General features: G+C 42.5%; 1 protein-coding gene across 1 annotated transcript in view; it reads left to right on the plus strand.

Annotated features, from left to right (window-relative positions):
• Window positions 1–1,669: 1,669 nt before the first annotated feature.
• The window catches only part of HS6ST1 (heparan sulfate 6-O-sulfotransferase 1), a 145,597-nt gene continuing 134,728 nt past the window's right edge, over window positions 1,670–12,538 (plus strand). Inside the window, exon 1 of the mRNA XM_040348684.1 lies at window positions 1,670–2,553. Coding sequence (XP_040204618.1) covers window positions 2,042–2,553 — 512 coding nt within the window. The 5' untranslated portion in view covers window positions 1,670–2,041. The remainder of the gene's footprint in view (window positions 2,554–12,538) is intronic.

Consider the following 12,538-nt stretch of genomic DNA (forward strand, 5'->3'; position numbering starts at 1 on the left):
GTGCGCATTTTCCCAGTATTTTCTCGAATAGCATTGTTTCTTATGATTGTCAGCCCCATCTAGTGGCCAAAATGCAGTATGTTTTATGATAGCGTTTTTCCCAGAAGAGTTGAAGCTGTTATAGCCGCAAAGGGTGGTCCAACTTAATGACTAAGCTCTAACATTTGCACAAAACGCGTCTTTGTCCCCTGCTCCATCTGTCAACCACTTTTTTTGGAAGTGCAACCGTTTGGAATTATTTCTTCTTGGGCCAACTCAATATTGAACCTTACAGACTAATAGCTGGATTCACGTAGATGGGCTTAACGTTAGGCAGGCGTAGCGTATCTCATATACGCTACGCCGACGTAAGTTAGAGAGGCAAGTGCTGTATTCACAAAGCACTTGCGTCCTAAGTTACGGCTGCGTAGCGTAAATGTGCCGGCCTAAGCGCGCCTAATTCAAATTGTGAAGAGGTGGGCGTGTTTTATGCTAATGTATCGTGACCCAACGTGATTGACGCTTTTAACGAACGGCGCATGCGCCGTCCGTGGACATATCCCAGTGCGCATGCTCCAAATTACGCCGCAAAGACTTATTGGTTTCGACGTGAACGTAAATTACGCCCAGCCCCATTCACGGACGACTTACGCAAACGACGTAAAAATTTAAAAATTCGACGTGGGTCCGACGTCCATACTTAACATTGGCTGCGCCATCTTTTTGGTAGAATATCTTTATGCCTGAAAACGCCTTACGTAAACGGCGTATCTTTACTGCGACGGCCAGGCGTACGTTCGTGAATAGGCGTATCTCGCTGATTTACGCATTCTAGGCATAAATCAGCGTACACGCCCCTAGCGGCCGGCCTAAATAGACAGCTAAGATACGACGGCGCACGCGGTCGTATCTTAGCTAGATTTAAGTGTATCTCAATTTGAGAATACACTTAAATTGACGACGGCGCAGATTCAGAGTTACGACGGCGTAACTCTCTCTGAATCTGGCTATAAGACTGTGATGTCATTAAAGTTCATGTAAAGGCAGGTGTCCCAATACTTTTGACAATATAGTGTAAATAAATGCCTAAAAAAGTACCGCAAACAAAAAATCATTGTAAATGCGCTGCGTAAACACTGCAAATGCGTTACAAATCGATGTAAACACACATACAGAACTGCACAGCGCACGGAGGGATTGCGCAGTAAACGAGCCCTCAAAGTTCATCTACACCGGGATGCACATTCCCAACGCATGGCAAACAAAAACAATGGTTCCATATGAATGCAGTTCACACCAGTGCGTTGCGTTTGCACGGCAGTGAAAAAAAGTACAAGATGCACTACTTTGCTCAACATGTTCAAATGCACATAATCGCAACGCAATTCAACGCAAAAAAAAAAGAATGCATATAAAACACACGCCAACGCATTACAAAAACGCAGTGTAGGAATGACCCATAAGTGAGACTACACATGTGCACTGTATAACACGCTGCCACACAGGTCTGTTAGTAAGATTCTGTCCCATTGGACAGTTGTGGGTTCCCTGTGAGAACTCAGCGTCCTGGTGATCAGATTGCATTCCAGAACGGGTTAAAATGAATGAGCAGAGAAAAAGAGTGCGGGCGGCCGAGCACAACCATAGAAATGAGCGGCGGAGGGAGAGAGTGTATGTAAATGAGGTGTGTAGTAGGGAGCAGGCGCGGTGCATGCTGGGCTGTGATCATGGTGGTGTACGGACAGGAAGGAGGCTGGAAAGCAGCCGGGAGCCCCAGATCTCCGTAGATCTGTTGGAGGTCAGCACCAGGCATGGCTGGCCGGCGGTGAGGAGGGTCTGCTGCTTCGGGAGATCCTTTAAAAGGCCAACAAGTGTGTGGCCGCCGCCATCTTCATCTGCTGCATTGGCTGGTGTGTGTTTGTGTGTGTGTATGAGATCACGGTGGAGATCCCCCAGGTTCTCCTGATCCGGGAGCTGTGGAAGGAATGCTGAGGCTCTCCTGGCTACATTGTATCACCTTGAGGAACCCAGCCAGCCTGGACACCCTGGGAGATGGTGACATATGAAGTGTGTTGGAAGGACCATGGTTGAGAGGACCAGCAAATTTTTGCTGATCTTGGCTGGCTCTGTGTTTTTCATGCTGATTTTGTACCAGTATGTGGGGCCGGTGATGAATTTGGGGTCTCCCAGTCGGTATTACCAGGAGGATCAGGACATCTTTCCCACGCCAGATCCCCACTATGTCAAAAAGTACTTTTTCCCGGTGAGGGATCTGGATCGGTCGTTGACCTTTGACATGAAAGGGGACGATGTGATTGTGTTTCTGCACATCCAGAAAACCGGGGGCACAACTTTCGGGAGGCACCTAGTACAGAACGTCAGGCTGGAGGTGCCCTGTGACTGTAGACCTGGCCAGAAGAAGTGTACCTGTTACAGACCCAACAGGAAGGAGACCTGGTTGTTTTCCCGATTCTCCACTGGTTGGAGTTGTGGACTGCACGCGGACTGGACCGAACTCACCAACTGTGTGCCTGGGGTACTGGACAAGAAGGAGACCTCCATGAAAAACAGAAGGTGGGTAATGCCAAGATGTGCCCTTGGCTATTCTTTGCCTGGGGCAAAGGTGGGCACCAGAGGCTTGTTACTTAGGTTTGTCAACATTTATATGTGGGCACAAGACACTTGTTACTCTTAGGTTGGTCAACCCTAGACTCTTGTATGTGGGCTCAAGATGCTTGCCACGCTTAAGTCCGACAACCTTTGCCTTGTATGTGGTCACCCGACACTTGCTAAGTTTAGGATGGGCAACTTTTAAGACTTGTATGTGGGCAAAGAAGCTTGCTACTCTTGGGTTGGGCAACCATTGAGTCTTGTATGTGGGCATTAAACATTTTGCTTAAGTCAGACAACCTTTGATTCATATGTGGGTGCAATTCACTTGCTACTCTAAGGTTGGAAAGGCCTTGACTCCCTGTATGTGGGCTCAAGGCGCTTGCCATAAAAACCTTTTAACTTGTATGTGGGCACATGATTCCTCCTACTCCTTGGGTTTGGGCAACCGTTGACTCATATGTTGGCACTAAACACCTGCTTCTCTTGGGTCACCCAACCTTTGACTACACCGGCTGAGTACTCTTGTTAACCATAGGTTGAGCAACCCTTGACTCCTGTATGTGGTCACAAGATGCTTGACACTCTTAGGTTGGGCAACCCTTGACCCCTGAAAGTGGCCACAAGATGCTTGATATTCTTAGGTTGGGCAACCCTTGACTCCTGTATGTGGTCACAAGATGCTTGATACTCTTAGGTTGGGCAACCCTTGACCCCTGAAAGTGGCCACAAGATGCTTGATATTCTTAGGTTGGGCAACCCTTGACTCCTGTATGTGGTCACAAAATGCTTGATACTCTTGGGTTGAACAGCCGCTGACTCTTGTATCCATGACATGCTGGAATTTGTAGTTCCTTACAAAATTGGGGTCCATCCTGACTCAATGGATGAAATGCCCCAATTGTGTGGTCACCCCTTTTTCTTTGAGAGTAGCCTTAACTTGCACCTCCAACATTAAAAGTAAAATTTTGCCTCAATTGTTACAACCCCTGACGTGTTCCACTGCCTACCACCTACCCCTAGTGATTCTTTTTAGCAAGCTTTGTCCACTTTTAATTTTAGGGGTGCCTTAGAATTGTATGTAATTGAAATTCTACAGTAGTAGCTGTTCAGATTTTCATCACCAGCCTATTATCTAGTACTGGCAAAGAAAGATGTTCCAGTAATTAGATATTTATACATTTTCAGCTTTGTTTATCGTTTTTATCATAACATTTTTAGATTTCGACAAAGGATTTCCTAAATTCCGAATTTTCCTGTTCTCTTAGGTTAGGCAAGCTGTAACTCTTGTAGTCATGGCATGCTAAGATTTGTAGTCCCTACTAAATGCAAGCCACATTCTCAATCTGACCTTGAATTCTAGGTGTGACTGTAGATAGGTTTTTATTTTATTCACTTTTAACTTTTAGCCTATTAGTGAGAATTGGAGATAGACCATTTTCAGTTGAGTTAACGTTTTTATGCAATTTTCATTATTATAATGTATTCTATCACAGACAAGGGTTTCCTACATTCCAATTTAATGCCTCGGTTGTATATCTGGCACAAACCGTATGAATCTTTCTTTCTTGCGTATGAATGTAAGACAACTACTGTATTCTAGACCATATATTGCTTTTTTGATTTCATATTATTGGCTAGACCCAGGGAATGGGGTTTTTATATCTGATGGCTTCTTGTTTCAAGGTGTGTGTGTGTGTGTCGGCCGGCACAGAGGTTGAAATGGAATGCCACAGAATTCGAAAACTTTTCAAAAATGCATAAAAAAGTGCTGCAGGTTTAATATTTTAATAGGGTTATAAATCAAGACAAAAGTGACGTCCTCTGGAACCACAGTCCTGGATTTCTTATTAGATAAATTTAGAACATTCCTTTTGTTACATAATTTATGACCCAAAAGTGCGTACATGGGAGAGTAGAGCTATAGCTTAGAAATCATTATCCCTTATTAGAACCTGAGAAGCCTATTGCTTTACTATACAGCCTGCATAGTTGCTATGTACACCTACTTAGATCTAGTATCGAGTGACAAGTTCTTTCACAGTGCCTGAGGCGTAGGGTTTTCCATAACCAACCAACAACACTATACCGTGTACATCATAATGTATTGACTAATGCCATCTTTGTTTCATGACATTGTCCCTGGCATGCCACTCCATGTTCATGAAGGAGCGGTGACCACTGGGGTGAACTTCATCTGACCACGTCGGTGTCATTGACAACTGCAGTGCTGACCGATGACCTTTTTTTCTTTTTGAACCCATAATAATGGGATAACACTTGTGAGATGCTATGCTCATAACTGCTTAGGTGTGGAGACCTAGGCTGCTCAGATACTGGCTGACATTTTATGCAGTTGCATAGGATAGAAGAAGAATTTTGCGTAGGCAATCTGAGTCTTCTACTTTTCAGGCAGATCGGAATTCTCCAGTTCCCCCTGAACATGACGGAGCCAGATTGCTCAATCCTTAGACTGTCAGGAATTTCTTGCATCTGGATTGCCAGGGATTCATGAATTCTGTGATTCCCCACACAGATCAGGTGGATTGCCTTGTTCAGTAGAATTTATTATTACGTTATTATACAGGTTTTATATAGGGCAAACAGTTTGCGCAGCGCTTAATGAAATAAAGGCAGACATTACAATTTGGCACAAGAGGAATCGAGGGTCCTGCCCATTGGAGCTTACAATCTAAAAAAAAATATTTGCAATTTGCCTGAAAAATATCAGATTTGCCCAGTCTGCTTGTTTCTGCATGTTTGTAATTAGTAGAGAGAAGTGCCAGACTCCTAATTCTAAAAATAACTAGAATTACTAGACTATATTAAAGAACTATCAATTTTAAGACCAATTGTGAAGCTCAGCTGTCAAAAGTTTCCAACGCCATCGTGCGTTTTTTTTTTTTTATTTATCATAATGATACATTTTTATCTCTTGGATAATCGTGGCTTAAATCATTTTGAAAGGGATTCAACTTTATTGTTAAAATGACTAAGATTGGTAGGACCTTGCTAATGCTGGGTGATTGGATTTGCTGTAATTTTGCATTTATTAAAGACCGATATTTGGTTGGCTTTGTTTTAATGTGCCCTGTGCCACTACATAAGGCTTAGTGAGATGCTGAACAATGCTTGGGTAAATCGCTGCTATAATAGCAACTGCTGCATTAGCCTTGCAGTCGCTCTCAGCCACCATACACATAGGCTGTTGGAAAACTGACTGCTAACTATATTAGGCTTATTCATTAGAGCAGAGCGATGACCCTGAAAAAAAAGTTTGGTCTTTTCACTTTACTGCAATTAGATGACTGATAAGAGAATTTCCAATTGGATGCTATGGGTTAATTTCCTCTTCAACCCTGCCCTTTGCATTTCAGGGGTAACCTTTTGGGGCAGAGACTAATTTAAAAAAAATAAAAAAATAAAATGCATTTTAGTTTTGTAATGTGTTAACAGCAACTACATCATGGGTGCTCAACCTGTGGCCCTCCAGCTGTTGCAGAACTACAAGTCCCATCATGCCTCTGCATTTGGGAGTCGTGCTTGTAATGCCTCATGGGACTTGTAGTTTTGCAACAGCTTGAGGGCCACAGGTTGAGCACCCATGACCTACATGATCAGAAGTGCTGTATAGACTAGGTAGATCCTTCTCGTCTCCATTGATGATCATCATCTGTACCTACATGATCAGAAGTGCTGTATAGACTAGGTAGATCCTTCTCGTCTCCATTGATGATCATCATCTGTACCTACATGATCAGAAGTGCTGTATAGACTAGGTAGATCCTTCTCGTCTCCATTGATGATCGTAGTCTATACCTACATGATCAGAAGTGTTGTATAGACTAGGTAGATCCTTCTCGTCTCCATTGATGATCGTAGTCTATACCTACGTGATCAGAAGTGTTGTATAGACTAGGTAGATCCTTCTGTTGTCTCCATTGATGATCATAGTCTATACCTACATGATCAGAAGTGTTGTATAGACTAGGTAGATCCTTCTGTTGTCTCCATTGATGATCATAGTCTATACCTACATGATCAGAAGTGTTGTATAGACTAGGTAGATCCTTCTGTTGTCTCCATTGATGATCATAGTCTATACCTACATGATCAGAAGTGTTGTATAGACTAGGTAGATCCTTCTGTTGTCTCCATTGATGATCATAGTCTATACCTACATGATCAGAAGTGTTGTATAGACTAGGTAGATCCTTCTGTTGTCTCCATTGATGATCATAGTCTATACCTACATGATCAGAAGTGTTGTATAGACTAGGTAGATCCTTCTGTTGTCTCCATTGATGATCATAGTCTATACCTACATGATCAGAAGTGTTGTATAGACTAGGTAGATCCTTCTGTTGTCTCCATTGATGATCATAGTCTATACCTACATGATCAGAAGTGTTGTATAGACTAGGTAGATCCTTCTGTTGTCTCCATTGATGATCATAGTCTATACCTACATGATCAGAAGTGTTGTATAGACTAGGTGGATCCTTCTCGTCTCCATTGATGATCATCATCTGTCATCCAGAAACATATATGTGTAGGCTTTGCATTTTGGTGGTTTGGCCACCTTCCCTGCCATGCTTGATCGACCGATCTCATAAGCTAGGTAAGCCAATTCTCCAAAAATGACAGCAGGAGCCTAACTTTGGGGGTTGTCTGTGGTTCTGGCTCCTGAATTCCAGGCCACATATACATAGGTGTAATTGCCAGCAATTTAAAGTAAACCTGGGTTGTTTTAATTTTGTTAACTGCAATAAAATGCCCACTTTGCTTAAATGTCGTCTAATTAGATGTGAATGCAATTACATTAACATCCAAGTGTGCAGAAATGAGGGTTTTGTTTCCCACTTATTGTGGGAGAGACGTTTTTGTTTGTGGTTCAAGGTGTGGACGGTTCTTGATTCAGATGTAAATGTGAAATGCTGTTGGAGACAGAGCACAATGTGTGTGTGTGTCCCCTAATTAGAAAATAAAAATAAACAATCCGGAATGCCGCTTGCTTAGAGTAAACACAAGCAAATTGTATGCAATGGCTACCTTTAGGGCCGACCACAGATTTATCGCAATTTGTTCGGTTCAGCAGGAACTAGCTGAATTTTAGGCTGTCTTTGGGCAGACTGGTTTTACTAAAGTCAATCCATTGATTAACTTCAGTACAACCAGCCTGTTGGTTTTTTTCCAACCAATCCCTGCTGTAATTTATGGTGTGTGTGTGTGTGTGTGTGTGTGTGTGTGTGTGTGTTTTTTATTTATTGCATTGCCCTATTACAATAACTGCTGGAACTTCCAAGGTCGTTGATGTTTACTGCCTTATGTGTAAGCTGTTAAAGGGCCACTCCCTTTTTTATAGAAGGGAAGCATAAATTAGAAGGGAAGCATAAAAACCACATATGTTGTGCAAGGGCCATTTGCACAGGTATGCTCAGTGAAAATTGATCATTAAACCTTTTAGTTTCAAAAATACATGTAATAGTTATACTTGATAACTTCGGTACCACATCCCTAACGTGGTATCGTAGTGTGTGTGTGTGTGTGTGTGTGTGTATAATTTCTCCATCGTTCATGGTGCTGTTACATTATCCTCAAAAAAAAAAAAAACGCACATATAAAATTACAATGCTTTTCCTACAACGCATTTTGATAAAAGATGGGTAGACATCCCTCAAGGATGAAAACAAATTGCAAGTATAATTAGCAACCCTATACACTTTCCCTTGCATTTAAAAGAAAAAAGGGCAAACCCATTATGTGAATCCCATGATCTATGAATGGAGACACTGATATGTGGAGATGTATAAACCTTTTTTAGTTTTTTATATGGGAAGCACAATTCACTTAGATGTATCAAAATTCAGCTGGTCCTTGTTGAACCTGGACGATTTTCAACCTATGGCCAGCGTAAGGGCGTGAAGATCCATGAACTGATTCCAAGCTGAATCCACTCAGTTTTACCCTCCTGAAACTTTCCACCTGTATTGGGTATATGGACGGCTGTATGTGCACCCGTATACACCCAACTACCCAAGATTCATCATGTTCTGTCCAAAAAAGTGGGAAAATAAAGTGGACCTTTCTTTAGATCTAAAAAGACTTGGAGTTACATGGATGGATATATATCTCTCTCTCACACACACACACACACACACACACACACACACACACACACACACACACTTAAAGAGTAAGTAAACCCTGATATGTTTTACTTCCCGTTTGTTCTGCAAAGTAAAAACATATTGGGCTAGTATGCATCGCATACTAGCCCAATATGTGCTCCTTACCTGCAAACAAAGCCTGCGGTGTGACTGCATTCATCTTCTGCCATCTTCATTCCAGGGCCGCGGACTCCGGCTCTGTGACAGGCCGGAGCCGCGTGACGTCACTCCATGCGCACGGGAGCCGTCGGTTATGGCGCATACAGCTGAAGAAACGGCACTGAGGTCCGTTTATTCACAGTGCATGTGCCGATGACCTCATTGGTGCAGTGTACATGAATTATCTCCTAAACGATGCACATTTAGGAGATATTTCCACAAACTATGGGTAAGCCTTTATATAGGCTTGCCTATAGGTAAAACCTACAAATGTGGGGTTACAACCGCTTTAATTACTAAAACTGGAGAGTGCAAAATGTGGGGCAGCTTTGCATAGAAACTAATCCGCTCCAGGTTTTATTGCCAAGGCTTATATGAACAAGCTGAAGTTAGAAGCTGATTGGCTACCATGCATGGCTGCACCAGATTCTGAGCGCACCACTTTTCAGTAAATCTACTCCACAGCTCCATAGATTGACATGGGGCATCCATTCAGATCAGCCTGAAAAATCACAGGAAGATCTAAGCAGACCACCCATGTAAAAGGGATATAAAAGATAAATATTCTCGTTAAATTGTTTCAAACAGCAACCAATAGGATTCACGTTGGTCTTGGCAGCCTCTCTGTAATTGGTGTTACAGGAAGAAGAGACAAAGGAATTTGTACAGCTAAGGTTTTGGGAAGTATACTCCATATCCCTGTACACACCACCACAAAGCTGACGGCTCAGGTCGGAGCCACTGTGGACAACACGTCCTCTAGAACACTCCGGTCAGTGCTCGGCAGACCTACTTCGATCATGAGCCTTCGACAGAAACCGGATGAATGGCCAGCTTCTGTCAGACCGCCTGCCGTACACATGGGTTGAATGTTGGACGGTTTCTATTGAACCGGCTGACATTTGGCTTGTGTATTCTAGGCTTGGGTGACCTTTTTCAGACTGCATCTTTATTCTGCCAGTGGTGGGTATAAAATTGGCAATCCATGCAGGGGTAGGTAGGTTTTCTGTAGTTGCCCAATACAAAGGTCCCTGTGTGGAACAGGAATGGCCTTACAATCCATATGTCAATGGAGACATTAATGAGCATTCATTGAGGACATCCTCCTTGCCCAGCTATTCAGATGGCTTGCTGTCGGCCTCAAAAGTTGGTGTTGGCCCATTTTTCTGTCCTCTGTTGTATTATGAATTTTCCCTCTTGGCTGTTCTAACATTCAGACATTGTGGTAGTGATTACTCGCATAACCATGCCTAGTGATCTACTTGTTGCTTGTCAAGTTCACAACAATTTGTCATTTTAACATTTGTGTGTAGGCTTGTTGATCACACGGGCAGTAACGGGACTAGTCCCTGTTGAACACTACCGTCCATATTGTAGAATTATTATTTAATTTAGAGATTATCCAAACAAGAAATCAAATAGTTCACCCAAAATGTACTTTGTAGAGCAGCATATTGGTAAATTTACTATAAAGATAACTATTAAAGTGTACTTTTGACCGTTTTTTATTATCCTTTTAGATAACATAGGGAATAGTTACAATGTTTGCTGATTGTCCTGTTGCGACAATTTACCTTCAGGTCTTGTCAATGAGACACACCAGATAGTAAAAATAGACTTACTAGGCAGTTGGTACCAGAATGGGCTTGTTAACAGAGATTTCCATAGCCTTCTGCACCAATGCCAGCTGTTAAAAATGTGAATTTATTTTTTATTTTTTTTGTCTGTCATAATGGACACAAGGACTCGTAGAGGAAATCTCCTTAAAGGGGAAACAAACCGCAATATATACCAGGAAAAAAAACTTGGCTGAAGATACTTTTAATTATTTTTCTATGTTGTGCCAGAATTTGTTATGGGCCATTAATATAGCAATGTGCCCAAAGGCCTGTTTCACACGGGCTTCAGCTTGTACAGTATAAGAGCAGTGTAAACGGCAAGCTTATACAAAGAATTTGCAGAGCTTTCAGGAAGCTTCAGGTCCAGTTTGTAAATGTTGAACACTCTCTTAATGGGAGATTGTCACTTTAAACAAGCTACTAGCGGGCTTCAGTGCTCTACTTGAAGTCTTCTAACGGCTTGTTTACCACGGCAGTCGGCACTCCCAATAAGTTATGTGTGTAACTTTTCCTAACAGGAGCTGAAGGGCACTTTAAAGGCTTGGAGAAAACTGACGCTTGCTGAAAGTTTTTACAAAAGCTTACTGTTCACATTGCTCCTGTACAAGCTGAAGCCTGTGAGATATGCCTACATGTCAAAAATGGTTAAAGTGGATGAAAACTTCTGTATCTGAATTTTACCTTCTACGTAAGACTTGCCTATAGGTAGTGTAAATGGCTCTTCATCGTAGGAGATATTTACTGTACATTCAGCTTGTGACATCACTGACACATGTACTCTAAAAAACGGGCACCTGGAGCATTTCTTCAGAGCCCTGTGCCGTAAAATGGTGGCTTTTGCACGCATGCACTGTAAAGACGTCATCGTGGCTCTGGCCAGTCGGAGCCGGAATCCGTGAACCCGGAAGCAAGACGGTTAAAGATGGGAGTGCCTTCAGCTCTGACATCTCGACACTGGAAGATGTCTCATGCCCTGTACACACAACCGTTTTCCTGACATGCCAAAACCCGACGTTTTTCCCGACGTGATTCCTCTCAAGCCTGCCTTGCATACACACATTCAGTCAAAAAAACGCTTGACCAAAGTGCGGTGATGTCCAACACGTACGACGGCACTATAAAGGGGACATTCCATTCAAATGGCGCCACCCTTTGGGCTACTTTTGCTGATCCTTGTGTTGGTAAAAGCTTGAGAGATGATTTGCGCTTTTCAGTCCACAGAGTGAAGAATGTGCCATCTCAATTACAAACACTAGTTTTACCAGAACGAGCGTTCACGTCTCATATTTGATTCTGAGCATGCGTGGTCCCCCCCCCCCCTTCGGAAAAGCATACACACAAGCGGTTTTCGCGAAAAGCAAAAGACTGACGAGAAACACGACGGGAAAAAATAAAGCAGGTTCAAATATTTTTATTTTTTATTTTTTTTTGGAGCATACTTGACCGGTTTTCCCAACAATCTAAAAAAAAAAAGCCAGCTTTCTTGTCGGAAAACCGGTCGTGTGGTCGAGGCATAACATTACCTTTAGGGTACAAAAATGTCCAGTGGTATATAACCGCTTTTAATATCAGAAGATTGGCTATATAGGTGATTTTTAGTAGCAGTGTAAATTTTGGGCTTACCAACTAATCTTGGTGGTATTGGTATTCATCCCAGTTGCTTATCAACCCAAAACACTGGCAACACTAATGTATCTTACTGGTCATTACGTTTTCCCCATGGTGGAGCATCTTGAGAATACATTTCCCTTCAACCAGATGAACAAGACCCATTGATGAATAATCTTGAATTGGTTGGTAAAGGAATGTTGTCTTTGAGGTAAAATAGACAGTAGTAGGTGGTCATTTTTGTAGCTGTGTTGCAGGAAATAGACCACTGTGGAAATAGTTTTCTCGTAGTTTATTGTTTGAATTACATTGACGTTAATCATGACACTATGGACTCGCAATACTTCCCACTCATAGATGTTGGGTGGGTGGGGTTGTCTTTTGGCTCAGTCA

Source organism: Rana temporaria, chromosome 4 (assembly GCF_905171775.1).
Source record: "Rana temporaria chromosome 4, aRanTem1.1, whole genome shotgun sequence".
NCBI classification, from domain to species: Eukaryota; Metazoa; Chordata; class Amphibia; order Anura; family Ranidae; genus Rana; species Rana temporaria.